We start from the raw sequence: 14,174 nt of genomic DNA on the forward strand, positions 1-14,174 counted from the left end.
AAGCTAAGTTATCACAGGATATCTTGGCAATCCATGGCACATGAACCCTTTTCTTCTGGAGTCTGGAACTATGTTTCAACTCTCACTTTCTCCCTATCTAGAGACTCAGTTTGTTCCCTTGTGATTATCAGCAGTGGATAAATCCTTAGACCTTCTGAAAGGACTACTTTTTAAACTTATATATATAATATTTAAAATATATATATATTTTTTTTTTTTTTTTTTTTTTTTTTTTTTTAGGCGGAGTCTCGCTCTGCCGCCCAGGCTGGAGTGCAGTGGCGCGATCTCGGCTCACTGCAAGCTCCGCCTCCCGGGTTCATGCCATTCTCCTGCCTCAGCCTCTCCGAGTAGCTGGGACTACAGGCGCCCGCCACCACGCCCGGCTGATTTTTTTTTTTTTTATATTTTTAGTAGAGACAGGGTTTCACCGTGGTCTCGATCTCCTGACCTCGTGATCCGCCCGCCTCGGCCTCCCAAAGTGCTGGGATTACAAGCGTGAGCCACCGCGCCCGGCCTAAAATATATATTTATATATAATATTATATATTTTATGTTTTTAAAATATATATAATATTTAAATATACAATATTATATATATTTATATATAATTAATTAATTTAATATTTATTTATTATATATTTAAATATATATTTATATTATATATTTATTCAAATGTTCATATTATATATATTTAAATATATATTTAAATATATATACTATATTTAAATATAGTATATATTTAAATATATATTAAATATAAATATATTTAAATATACTGTATATATGTATATATATATTTAAATATATATTTAAATATATACTTAAATATAGTATATTTAAATATATATTTAAATATATACTTAAATATAGTATATTTAAATATATATTTAAATATATACTTAAATATAGTATATTTAAATAATATATAATAAGAGCATTTGAATACATATATAATATAAATATATATTTAAATATATAATAAATAAATATTAAATTAATTAATTATATATTAATTATACATATATAAATATATATATAAATATATATAAATATATATAAATATATATAAATATATATAAATATATATAAATATATATAAATATATATAAATATATTTATATATATAAATATACTATATATACAGTATATTTAAATATATTTATATTTAATATATATTTAAATATATACTATATTTAAATAAATATATATTTAAATATACTATATTTAAATAAATATATAATATAAATATTAAATATACTATATTTAAATATATATTAAATATACTATATTTAAATATATATTAAATATAGTATATTGAATATATATTTAAATATACTATATATAATATATTTATAATATTTATACTATATTTAAATAAATAAATATATATTTAAATATATAATATTTAAAATATATAAAATATATATATTTTAATGAACAGAGTGTAAAGGATTATTTTGAAGAGAAACTCCTGGTTCCCACTTAAAATCCTTTCTTGTTTCTGAGTTTTTCAAATGGGGCCCTGTTTACCAGCTTGCCCCCTCAGATATAAGCTGTTCCCCTACTTATTCAGATCTGAGATCTGAAAACATTCCTTTTCCTGTGAGCTCAGCTAGGACAAAGCTCGAGCTTTTTGATAAAATTTGAAAAACACATTTTTTAAAGATGAAAATTTTTAAAAAATAAAAAAATTCATTTATAGAAAGAGACTTCTAATCCAAATTTAACTTCTCAAAATATGTTTTGACTGGTTAGTATAATGTTTCAGTCTTTCCAGAGAATGCCCCTTGAAACTTTTCTTCTACACAACTTCCTCCTTTCCTTTGACTTTCCTGCTCTGGAAGGGAAGAACTGGAACAGGACAAATCAAATTACTCACGAGGAAGGACAAGAAATAAGGAACCGAATTATCAACAATTGGAGGGAGAAAGCTGATGTCAGTATCATTTCATATATGATTATGTCTGAGTCAGGTGGATAAGCCAATCCTGTTGAACAGCATACTTTTCCTGCTACTCCTGAAGGGTAAAGAGGTCTTTCTCTTACAAAGCCATCCTAGCTAGTAATCTTACAGGTGCAAAGAGCTTGTTTTCATGTTATCTCTTAGTAACTCAAAAGACCTCTAAAGTTATACATATTATGAAAGTACTATAGTCACCGTGCTGAGAAAAGGAGTAAATAAGACAGTGTACATAAAAACACTTGGCTGAGCCCCTGGCTCTGTGGTTGATAGATATTAAGCTAGTATTCATTATTATTATAATTTCCAAAGAGTCCATTACAAGATATAGAAGAATGGAGGCAGCAATAACACTAAGAGAAAATTCCATTATCTCTAACTATTTATCCTCTAGCCCAACATAATTGCCATTAGAAAGAAAGAGCAACTTTAACAGAAATTTTAAGTTGTAATAGATGTTCAACTTTAAATCCATCCCAGAAAAATTTCTAACCAAAGGAGCACAGAAGATTTAATCTTATTTTCTAGGTAGTATAGACTCCCAATTTAAAAAGATTGGAATTTTAAAAAAATCAAATTAGTTGGAGAAATAAGTTAGAATTTTTATCTTCTAGAGCTATGTTATTTAGCATGCAGTTTAGAGTTCAAGAATGCTATGTTTACAGATTAAGAAGTAGCCAAGGAGGCTGGGCATAGTGGCTCATGTATTTACTCCCAAGGGCTTGGGAGGCTGAGACAAGAGGATTGCTTGTGGCCAGTTCACGATAAGCCTGGGCAACATGGCAAGACCCTGTCTCTACAAAAATTTTTTTTAAATGAGTAAGGCATGGTGGCTGGTGTTTGTAGCTTCTGCTACTTGGCAGGCTGAGGTGGGAGGATTGCTTGAGCCCAGCAGTTTGAGGTGACAAAGCCCGACTTTGACAATAAATAAATAAATAAATAAATAAATAAATAAATAAATAAAGCAGCCAGTGATTTTTCTTGACTAAGTATTTTTCAAAGGCTAATATGGGTAAAAGGCTGGAAATAAGAGGAATTAAAAATATTTAATTTTCTTCTAGAACACACCTCATAGATGAGTATAATACTTTGATTTAGTTCATGTTTGTTTCTACAAATTCTGACATGAAGAGTCATCTTCAATCTTTTTCCAATAGTTAAAGAAGGAAGCATAGTATGGCCTAATACTTATTGGTGGGATTCAGAAAACAAACATCTGCCAATTGTTTTCTTGAGAAAGTTGTCATGGTCAACAACTGTGTGAGGCTGGCATGCAGGTAGTAAAAGAATTTACCTTAATACCAAGACAGTAATGAGTTTAGAAAGGCATATTTATTTAGAAAAAAGGGGAGACACATTGCAAGGGTGCAACTGGCCAGGCAGCAGAAGGAAGGCTGTCTGCAAAGAAGAAGGGACTCTAGTGGAGTTTTATAAGGGTGCTCCTTAGGCTGAATGCTTGCAGACAAGATGATTGGTTACAGATGGGCTGTGAGCTGGGTGCTTGTAACAGGATGCTTGGTTGCTAAGTGAGCCATTTGCAGTTGACCCTATTCTTGGAACATTCATTCCCCTCTACCCCTGTTTCTGTTCCTGCCAGCTAAGCCCATTTTTCATTTTTCTTTTAACTCCTTAGCGCGCCACAAAACTTAATCAATTTCTCTAAACCTCAGTTTTCTTATGTGTAAAAGGTAAATAATAATACAGGGTGCAACAGAAAAATCTAGTGTGGTTTACATAATCACCTGTTAGAGATTTTAAATTATTTCAGGATAAGTCATGAGAATTAAATGAAATAATGCATATAAAGCACATAGTGTAGTGTCCTCCATATAGAAAATGCTCAGTGTATTGGTTATTAACTACTTGTTAAAAGTTTATCTTCTCCACTAAATTGTAAGTTCCACAAGGCTTACAATATGTGACAGATGTTCATTCGTTGTCTGAATTCTTCAAATACATCCTCTTCACCATAGCGTCTTATTAATTCAATTATTAACTGAATAAATTCTATTGTTCAAAAATCACTTTTATATTTAACTGAAAATTGCTCACTTATAATCACATCTAACCTTCAAAGAAAACACATTAACCAACTGTACTGGGTAATGTTACTGGGTGATCCCACGTTTTACAAATGAGAAGATATATTCTGGTAAGTTGAATACTTAGCACCCAAGGGTACACAGCTTGGACAGGACCAGGACCAGAGATTGTTAAGAGTCTTCTGACTCCAAACTCAGTGCTCCCTCCAGTGCCACAAGCAAACTCCATAAAGGTATCCTGTGCTGAATAGAGACTGTAGAGTGGTACAAAGTAAGATAGACATTATATTAAGTCTTAGCTTTGTGACTTTGAATGACTTACCTAATCTAGCTAAATTCCAGTTTTACCATGTGTAAATCAGGAAGAGTAATAGGACAAACCTTGAAGGGTTCCAATGGTGATTAAATGAGGTGATGTACATAACATGCATCACTCATAATAAATGCTCTTTAAATATTAGTCCCTATTATTAGCCATCTCTGATTAGATTTGACAATAGGAACATTAGGAAAGATATAGTACATTCAGGATTTGTTAGAAAGAGATGAAGAAATTCCCTTCTTTCCTGCCTTAGGTCATCTAGGAGTTGTCACGGTTCATTGTTGACAAATTAATTTTCCCAAATTTTTCACTTTGCTCAGAAAGTCTTCATCGAAGCACCCAAGACTGTACAATCTAGCCCATCTTTCTCCACTTAACTCATACTATCCTCTTCCTTTCTCAAAGCAAACTGTTTGCTATTCTTTGAATATACTCTGAGTTTTCTGCCTTTGCCTACTCAGCTGGCCCATGGCCCCTAATGTTTCTTCTCATCTCCACTGGGTCAAATCCCACCTGTACCTCATGGTTCTGTTAAAAGCAATGCTTTCATAAAGTACTCCTAGTAAATGCACGGCCTCTCTCACGGATTATAAGAAGACAGTTTATTTTATAAAGCATGTAGCTATTCTCTCCCTCGAAATATCATTATTATTATTAAGAATTTATAGCAGGGATATCATTTTGTATGATGATTCTTCTGGTTAATCCAACCAAGATTGATTTTATATCTATTACGTAAGACAGTAGCCAGACATAGCCGGGATATGAAAATAAAGTCTCTGCCTTCAATAAGTTCTAGTATTCTTTTCTTTCCTCCCCTCCCCTCCGCTCCCCTCCCCTTCCCTTCCTTTCTTTCTTGACGGAGTCTCACTCTGTCACCAGGCTCCAGTGCAGTGGCGCTATCTCGGCTCACTGCAACCTCCGCCTCCCGGGTTCAAGCGATTCACCTGCCTCAGCCTCCTGAGTAGCTGGGACTACAGGCACCCGCCACCACGCCCAGCTAATTTTTGTATTTTTAGTAGAGATGGGGTTTCACCATGTTGGCCAGGATGGTCTCGATCTCTGGACTTCGTGATCCGCCCGTCTCGGCCTCCTAAAGTGCTGGGATTACAGGCGTGAGCCACCACGCCCGGCCTATTTCTTTAAAAAATGGTTTTGTAATGTAAGTGGAGGATAATACCCTACATGTTTATTAATAACAATAATATTCATTAGGAAAAAGGGAGCGGTGGTGATTTACACTGATGACAAACATTCCCCGCTATGGAAAAAAAGCGCAGCTTTTTCTGCTCTACTTTTATTCAGTAGAATATTGTAGGGATTGTACAGAATTTCAGAGCTGAATAAAAGTTCCTCATAATTATAGGAGTGGAGAGAGGAGAGGCTCTTTCTTCCTCTCATTTTTATATTTAAGCAAGAGCTGGACATTTTCCAGGAAAGTTTTTTTTTTTTTTTTTTTTTTTAAGGCGCCTCTCAAAAGGGGCCGGATTTCCTTCTCCCGGAGGCAGATGTTGCCTCTCTCGCTCGGATTGGTTCGGCGCACTCTAGAAACACTGCTACGGTGAAGAAACTAGACCCCAGGGCCGGGAGCGAATTCCAGCCTGCAGGGCTGATAAGCGAGGCATTAGTGAGAGTGAAAGAGACTTTACCCCGCCGTGGTGGGTGGAGGGCGCGCAGTGGAGCAGCAGCACAGGCGCGGGTCCCGGGAGGCCGGCTCTGCTCGCGCCGAGATGTGGAATCTCCTTCACGAAACCGACTCGGCTGTGGCCACCGCGCGCCGCCCGCGCTGGCTGTGCGCCGGGGCACTGGTGCTGGCGGGTGGCTTCTTTCTCCTCGGCTTCCTCTTCGGTAGGGGGGCGCCTTGCCGAGCTAACCTCGGAGTCTTCCCCGTAGTGCCGCGGTGTTGGGACTGGCGGGTCAGCTGCCGAGTGGGGTCCTGTTGCTGGTCCTCCCCAGGGGCGGCGATTAGGGTCGGGGTAATGTGGGATGAGCACCCCTCGAGTTAGGAGGAGGGTAGCTGGGAACGGCGCAGGGCTGAGTTCTCGACAAGCTGCTGGTAGGACAGTCACTCAGGTTGAGGGTAGAACTGAGAGAACCTGAAACTGGGCGTAGGAAGGTTCCACATGCTGGAGCCCTGCAAGACAGGGCACTTTTAAGGGTTTAGGACAAGCTCCAAACCCTGAGGGCTGTTGAACCAGGTCGCCCAGGGAGCTGTGCACCAAGACTTGTTTAGGGCTTTTATCGGGCCGTACTGTTTCAGGTGTACGGTAGAATTCAGGATATTGCTGCAAAGGAAGTTGGTTTTTTTTGTTTTGTTTTTGTTTTTTGTTTTGTTGTTGTTGTTGTTGTTTTCCTCTCTGTGCATTCTTTCTTCCTTGGAAGTAACAGAGGCAAGCTTGGGAACTGTGTGAACCAGGTCAGCGATCTGGACAGGTCTTTACCAGCAGGTCTTTTGCGGTTTTTCCTGGGTACTGATTTGCAGACTTAATCCAACTTTCTAAGAAAAGCAGAACCACACAGGGAAGCTCAGACTCTTTTATTAAATTCCAGTTTTGACTTTGCCACTTCTTAGTGGCCTTGAACAAGTTACTGAGTCCCTCTCAGCATTAGTTACCCGATTTTATGATGAGGATAATATTATCTGCAAATTATTGTTAATAGTAAATAATATAGCATGTAAATTTCCTAGCACAGTACTGGGATTTTCGCCACTTTATTTCTTCTTTTACCAAGATGCTCCTCACTGGACTTTAATACACAGGACTAGTCTAAGGTATCACCAGGTAGTCCACTCCTGCTCGGAATTCTTGACCCTCTTTCGGGATTTAGAAGAACAGGGCATGGAGCAGATGGGTTTAAACAAATTCAATATCTTCCACTAGCTTCACCTTGGGGTTGTTAAAAGATTTTTGAACCACACACTGTGCTCATAACAATCTTCATCTCTTAAAAGGATTTTATTCTTCCTGGTATTGCCCTCACTCTCATCCCTGTATTCCGTGCTCACTGGCTGACACAGAAGAGTTGTTTATTGATGACTGCCCCCCACCCCCTAGGCTTCTCTGCTCTCCCCTCCCCTACAGGCCTCCATCCTCTTCATCGTGTTCATTTTTCAGATCTCAGTTCAAGCATCTCATCCTCAGTGTGGTGTTTCCTGATCCCTCACTCTAATCCAAATCTTTCTGTTTTATGTACAGGTGGAATCTTATTTCCGTTTGCATCCAATCACGTATTTTAATATGCATGTGTATATGTATGTGCATTTGTATGCATGCGATTAAGAACTAGAATAATTAATAATTGGAGAGCTCCATGAAAGCTGGTTGGACACTAATTTTGTAACTATTTTATTCCCAGATCCTGTAATTTCTCTAAATAAACCCTGGAATCTTGCCTTATCTCCTTCAGGTTAAAAGCCAACTGCAAGGTCTAATGACTGCAGGATCTAGTTATCCATTGTTTCTGGTCGCCTATGCGTGCACTGGGTGTCTGGCAGAGAGGCTGGGTAAACTGTAGTTTCATTGTAGCTGTCTGAACTTGGATTTTTCAAGCCTACTTCACTGGAAACAAACTCTCACTGCACTTTGTTTTAGTTTCAGAATCAGAGCAAATTAGAAGTCTGAATTTCCTTCAACACTTGGAAATAATTTATGTATTTGAAATATATTCATAATTAATTCATTATAAAAATGTATTAAATGCTTATTCTGAGTCAGCAGAGGAAGATAGAAACTTCATGAAAGTAGAAGGTGGATCTCCTTTTTGCCTTCATTTTCAGAACATCTTGCTTATACCCATTAGTTGAAACATTAATGTCATTTTATTTTCGTCCTGATTATCTCATAAAGCATTTCTTAGAATAACAGCAATACCTATCATTGAAGTTAGAGACAAAATATTTTGCAATTGGTTTGCAACTTAAAAATCTGTTTGCATGACTTTTTTTCAGTGAAAGTAGGCAAGAGAAATTAAAATTCAGAAATATCTCACCTAATGTCAGAGGTAATATTGATAATTTGTGTTTTACAAATGATACATACAACAATAATGAAAAATAAGTCCTATCTATAGGCTCGTATCTCATGCCTATTTTTGGATGTATTTTTCAGGGTGGGTTATAAAATCATCCAATGAAGCTACTAACATTACTCCAAAGCATAATATGAAAGCGTTTTTGGATGAATTGAAAGCTGAGAACATCAAGAAGTTCTTATAGTAAGCACATTCTCGAAAGTTTATATGGACAAGTTGTTAGAAAAATTTATTATTCTGCTTTGGTCCAATATTTTATATATAGGAACTGGACTTTTTTCTTAAAATTTTATTTATTAAAGATCTTGGATCACATTTCATTTGAGGAGGACTATACTTTCAGCTAAATTTTGTCATTACAGAGGTTTAGAGCAGGAGTCAGCAAACTTTTTCTGTAAAAGGACCAGCCTTTGTAGGCCAGCTGATCTGTGTCACATCTAGTCAGCTCTGCTATTGTAGCACAAAAGAAGTCATAGAAAATACGTAAACAGTCAGTTGTGATAAAACTTTCCTTATGGGCACTGAAATTTGGATTTCATATAATTGATGTGTCAAAAATATTATTTTTAAAACCAATTTAAAAATATAAAAACCATTCTTAGCTTGTGGACTGTACAGAAACAGTTAGTGGTCCAGATTTGGCTAGTGGAACCTAGTTTGCTGATTAATGCTTTAGAGAAAGATAGTGCATTTTAGTTAAAAAAAAAAAAAAATGGACTTTGAGTTAGAATTGAGTTTGAATTCCATCTTTGCCTATTAATACTTTGGATGAATACTTAACCTTTCTGAGCTCTTTTCCACATCTGTAAAATGGGAATAATGATCTTATTATGATACGGATGAAGTCAAAGAGCATATATTTAGCATATATTTGGCATATTTTAAAAACTAGCTCCCTACTTCCTGAAATAGCTATTTCCAGTGTAGGAAAAAAGAGATAAATAAGTAAATTTAAAAAGCAACCAAAAAGAAAATACTTATATAGAATTACTATATATAATTGATTAGAATACTTGTTTTATTTTATTTTATTTCCTTTTTTTTTTTTTTTTTTTGAGATGGAGTTTCGCTCTTGTTGCCCAGGCTGGAGTGCAATGGCGTGATCTCGGCTCACTGTAACCTCTGCCTCCCGGGTACAAGCGATTCTCTTGCCTCAGCCTCCTGAGTAGCTGGGATTACAAGCATGCACCACCACGCCCAGCTAATTTTGTATTTTTAGTAGAGACAGGCTTTCTCTATGTTGGTCAAGCTAGTCTCAAACTCCTGACCTCAGGCGATCTGCCCGCCTCGGCTTCCCAAAGTACTGGGATTACCGGTGTGAGCCCCCACACCCAGCCCAGAATATTTGCTTTTTTTTTTAAGCATGAGATCCTTTTGTGAATTTTTACAAATCGAGTTAGCTCATGTGTCCAAAAATACTTGAAGTCCCTCTAATGATTGCACGATTCCCTGGTGAATAAAGGTTGTAATTCTAAATAAAAAGACCATTACACACACACACGCACATAGGTATGCATAGATGTGCACACATATAATCATACAAACACATATATGTTTGTATTCATTACAACAGAATTAAAAGTATAAATAAAAATTGATAGGATACCTCTCAGGTATTTGGAAGGGCTGTTTTAAATGTGAGACTCTGAAGCTTGATCTTCTTTATCTTTGTGGAAACCCCTCCTCTGCCTGTTGTGCTTATTCCACTATAATAATGTATAGTAGGTATAATAAAAGTGGAGGTCTGGCAAGGTATGGTCTTTACTTCTGAACAGAGCTGCTCTTCCAGCTTTCTTCCTTTCCCAATATTAGTGGTGGAAGAGATCCAAGTTAATCCAAGTTATCAGCAGCTTATCCATAAGGTCAGCAGCCTATCCATAAGGTCAGCAGCAACTTCAGTCCTTGCCTCTTCAAAAGAAATAATTCAATTGGGGGCAAAAGTAGAAAAAGAGACCGAAGCAAGTTCCAGAGCAGGAATAGAAGTTTATTTTAAAGGGCCTTATAACAGGACAGAAAGGAAGGTGTGCTTGGAAGAGAGCCAAGCAGGCACATGAAGGTGAGAGAAGGCCAAGTGCCCCACTTAACCGTGATCCTAGGACTTTTTTAGACTTACGTCTTTCCCATGATTCTTCTCTTAGAGTGGGCTGCCCAGCCCTCCTAACCCTTGGCAAATGAGCACCCACAATGTGTTTAGGGAAGTATACACAGGCCCATCTGAGTCTCTCTTCCTTTTTCTGGTGGAGCGTACCTGGAAGATAATACTGTACCATTTTTGTCTCTAACACGCATGCCCGGGAAGTTGCTTCTCCCTGGAGTCTGCATTCAGTTAACATTTTGGTGTTAACAGGTGTGGACCATCAAGAGCTGGCCTCTCCCTGGCACTGCTAAATCATTTTTAGAGAGGCAATGCGATAATTGCTGAACCAAACCATCACCTGACATTCTAGTGGGTGGGGGGAGCCCCCTCCTGCCTTGCTCCTGTCTAACTACCTGTAACTGTAACTTGTGACATAGATTGACCAACAAAGAAGAAAAATAAATGCCTTTCTTTATTTCTCTTTTTGGACCCTCAGCAAGAATAAGCAGTTAGCTTCTTGTTTATTCTTCATGTCCCTAACCAAGCTTCTCTAACCAGAACTCAGGGGGATATTCAGCATAAACACACACAAGAAAGAAATTGAAAGAATTCCCTCTCATTCCTCCAAGGACCATAGAATCTCCAGAAGCCTCCTAAACTCTCCAGATTTTCAATTTGCCATTTGTCCATCAGAGAGCTTCCAATTAAAATATGCCCATGGGGCAGGGACTATTAAAGCCTCTGACCTTCCATCTTGTCCCCCTTTAAAATCTTTTGTTCTGCTCTTAAAAGCCCCCACTGCCTCTGAAATATCTGCCTCAGTAGTGAATGGGAAGATTAATTAGGAGCAGCTTTTTTTCACTCTGCCTTGGGGTACAGGGTTGTCTGTGTTTTCCCTTCTTTGAAAACACCCAGTTGAATTCACAGATCTGTTTACCATTTTGCATCTCTCTAGAGGGATTCTTCCTTTTCCACATTGTTTTGCAAGATAAGATTGTTTTAAAAGGTGTGTTAGACTTTTGGTCTCAGAATTTTACTGGTCTGTATTTGAATACATAGGTCTGTATTTGAATATATAGGCCCAATGAAATCACATATTAAACTACACTTCTTAATCTTTTAATCACTTGAGATGCGTGTCACAAGTAATTTGTTGATACTAGAATATCAAATTTTGTTTAAAAAAAAAGGTAAGAATAAGAATTTACACATTTCCAGAATAGCAAAAATCCATTCATAGATCTCTGTCACACTGGTTTAAGTATATTCCAAGTATTGTCTTGTCACATTATCTCAATTATTATTATTACTATTTTTTCAGACAGAGTTTCACTCTGTTGCCAGGCTGGAGTGCAGTGGCACAATCATAGCTCACTGCAGCTTGGAGCTCCAGCCTCCCCAGTAGGTAGTACTACAGGCACATGCCACCGTGCCCAGATAATTCCACCTTTTACTAAATGCCTTCGTCATCTTTAAGTCTTGGAAACGCTGCCAAATTATTTGTAAACAAGATGAAATGTACTAAAACAGAAATAACAGTAGCTCTCTTAAAGGACTGAGATAATGTATTCGGGCATAGTGGCTCACCCATGTAATCCCAGCCCTTTGGGAGGACAAGGCAGGCAGATGCCTTGAGTGAGACTCTGTCTCCACAAAATGTTTTTTAAAATTATCTGGGCATGGTGGCACATGCCTGTAGTCCTATCTACTCAGGAGGCTGGAGTTCCAGGTTTTAGTGAGCTATGATTGCACCACTGTATTCCAGCCTGGCAACAGAATGAGACTCTGTCTCTTACAAAAAAAAAAGAGATAATGTGACAATACTAGAAACACATTTAAAGCAGCCCTACAGTGATATATAAACAGAATTTGGCTATTTGGGAAAATTTGTAAATTCATATTTTTATTCTTATTCTTATTTATTTATTTTTTACAAAATTTGATATTCTAGTAGGTTCAACAACTTGTGACAGACATCTCAAGTGATTAAAATCATTGAGAAGTGCTATTTAATACGCAATCTAATTGAGCCTCAAGTCTTTGTGAAGTAATGAGACGGTGATGTTCTCCCCATATACAGATGAGAAACTCAAGACACAGCTAGGGTTACATACTGAGTTAATGACACACCTGTATTATACCACTTACATGATTTATGCTAATTAATTTATTTAGTATTTGCAATGGATCTTTTTTTCACCTACTAATCTTTTCCAGGATGTGTTTTGTTCAAATGAGTGAGTCCCAACCCTGATAATAGCAAAGTGTTGTTTCCTAGTTGGTAGTGACAAGACTGTTAGAAGAAAATTCACTTATAGTAGCAAAGCCTTATAATGATTTTCTCCCGCTTTTTTGTGAGTAGGTTCAAGATTCCCCATAGTAATTCCTTTTGCTTATAGGGACAGAGGCATAGCTGGCACTTCAGGATATCTGCATCCTACATTAGTTACATTGCAGTTTGTGATCTTTGTAATATTCAAGAAAATAGCAACATGTTGGCTGTTTCTCTGTTTTCCCTGCAGGTTCTCACTGATAAGGGATAGAGACTCCTTAGCTGCCTCTTATGTTTGTGCTCTTTTTGTTACAATATTTTCCATATTAGAAATTCTGTGTAAGATATTTTGCCCCTAAACATTTGCCAAATGAGGATTTTAATACTATTTTTATAAATACAATTTAAATAATTTTAATATAATTATTAAAGTAAACAAGTTACAGGAAATTCCAATTTTAAAAAATTGAGTTACTTTAATTCATTGTTGATTCACCAGATGAAAAAAAATTAAAATACATGGTAGACTGAAACTTGAAACTGGAATTATCAGCCATGTTGGTTATTAGTTTTTTTTAAATCACCATAAGGATGGAATTATGTTGATTTTATAAAACTACATATTTAAAACTAGAAATTTATGAAGTTCCAAAAGTTTATGAAGTATATATATATATACATATATATATATACTTATATATATATATATACACATATATATATATATATATATATATATATATATATATATATATATCACTACCAACTAGGAAACAACATTTTGCTATTATCAGGGTTGGGACTCACTCATTTGAACAAAACACATCCTGGAAAAGATTAGTAGGTGAAAAAAAGATCCATTGCAAATGCTAAATAAATTAATTAGCATAAATCATGTAAGTGGTATAATACAGGTGTGTCATTAACTCAGTATGTAACCCTAGCTGTGTCTTGAGTTTCTCATCTGTATATGGGGAGAACATCACCGTCTCATTACTTCACAAAGACTTGAGGCTCAATTAGATTGCGTATTAAATAGCACTTCTCAATGATTTTAATCACTTGAGATGTCTGTCACAAGTTGTTGAACCTACTAGAATATCAAATTTTGTAAAAAATAAATAAATAAGAATAAGAAAGGTATTATATTATATATATATATATATATATATATATACCTTTTCATGCTACATAATATCTTGTCATATATTTAAGGGCTTCAGTTAAAAATACTTACCAATGAGCTCTTCAGGGAAACAAGAAATTTCCCAGGAGGGAGATATTTAAAACACTCAAAAGCACCAGAATCTAAATATATTAAATGAGAAATTAGTCTACTCCTGAAAATATTTCTGGTAGCCAAATTTTGGCCACATAATTTCTTTGTGAAAGATATTCCTCTTCAGACTAATTATTGCCATAGATTTTAAGTATGTTACTCTGTATGACAGATGGAGTGCAAGGGATTC

General features: G+C 36.2%; 1 protein-coding gene across 7 annotated transcripts in view; it reads left to right on the forward strand.

Moving 5' to 3' along the window:
* The first annotated feature begins 5,852 nt into the window (after positions 1-5,852).
* Positions 5,853-14,174, forward strand: part of FOLH1 (folate hydrolase 1) — a 65,368-nt gene continuing 57,046 nt past the window's right edge. For 2 of the 7 annotated variants that reach the window (XM_055283200.2, XM_055283203.2), the window contains exons 1-2: positions 5,864-6,172; positions 8,434-8,539. In XM_055283200.2, the coding sequence (XP_055139175.1) occupies positions 6,055-6,172; positions 8,434-8,539 (224 nt within the window). In that variant the 5' untranslated portion in view covers positions 5,864-6,054. Of the gene's footprint in view, positions 6,173-6,238; positions 6,258-7,741; positions 7,830-8,273; positions 8,327-8,433; positions 8,540-14,174 lie in introns of those variants that run through there. The other 5 variants (XM_055283207.2, XM_055283205.2, XM_055283201.2 and 2 more) reach the window with 5 other exon arrangements.

Source organism: Symphalangus syndactylus, chromosome 6 (assembly GCF_028878055.3).
Source record: "Symphalangus syndactylus isolate Jambi chromosome 6, NHGRI_mSymSyn1-v2.1_pri, whole genome shotgun sequence".
Lineage (NCBI taxonomy): Eukaryota > Metazoa > Chordata > Mammalia > Primates > Hylobatidae > Symphalangus > Symphalangus syndactylus.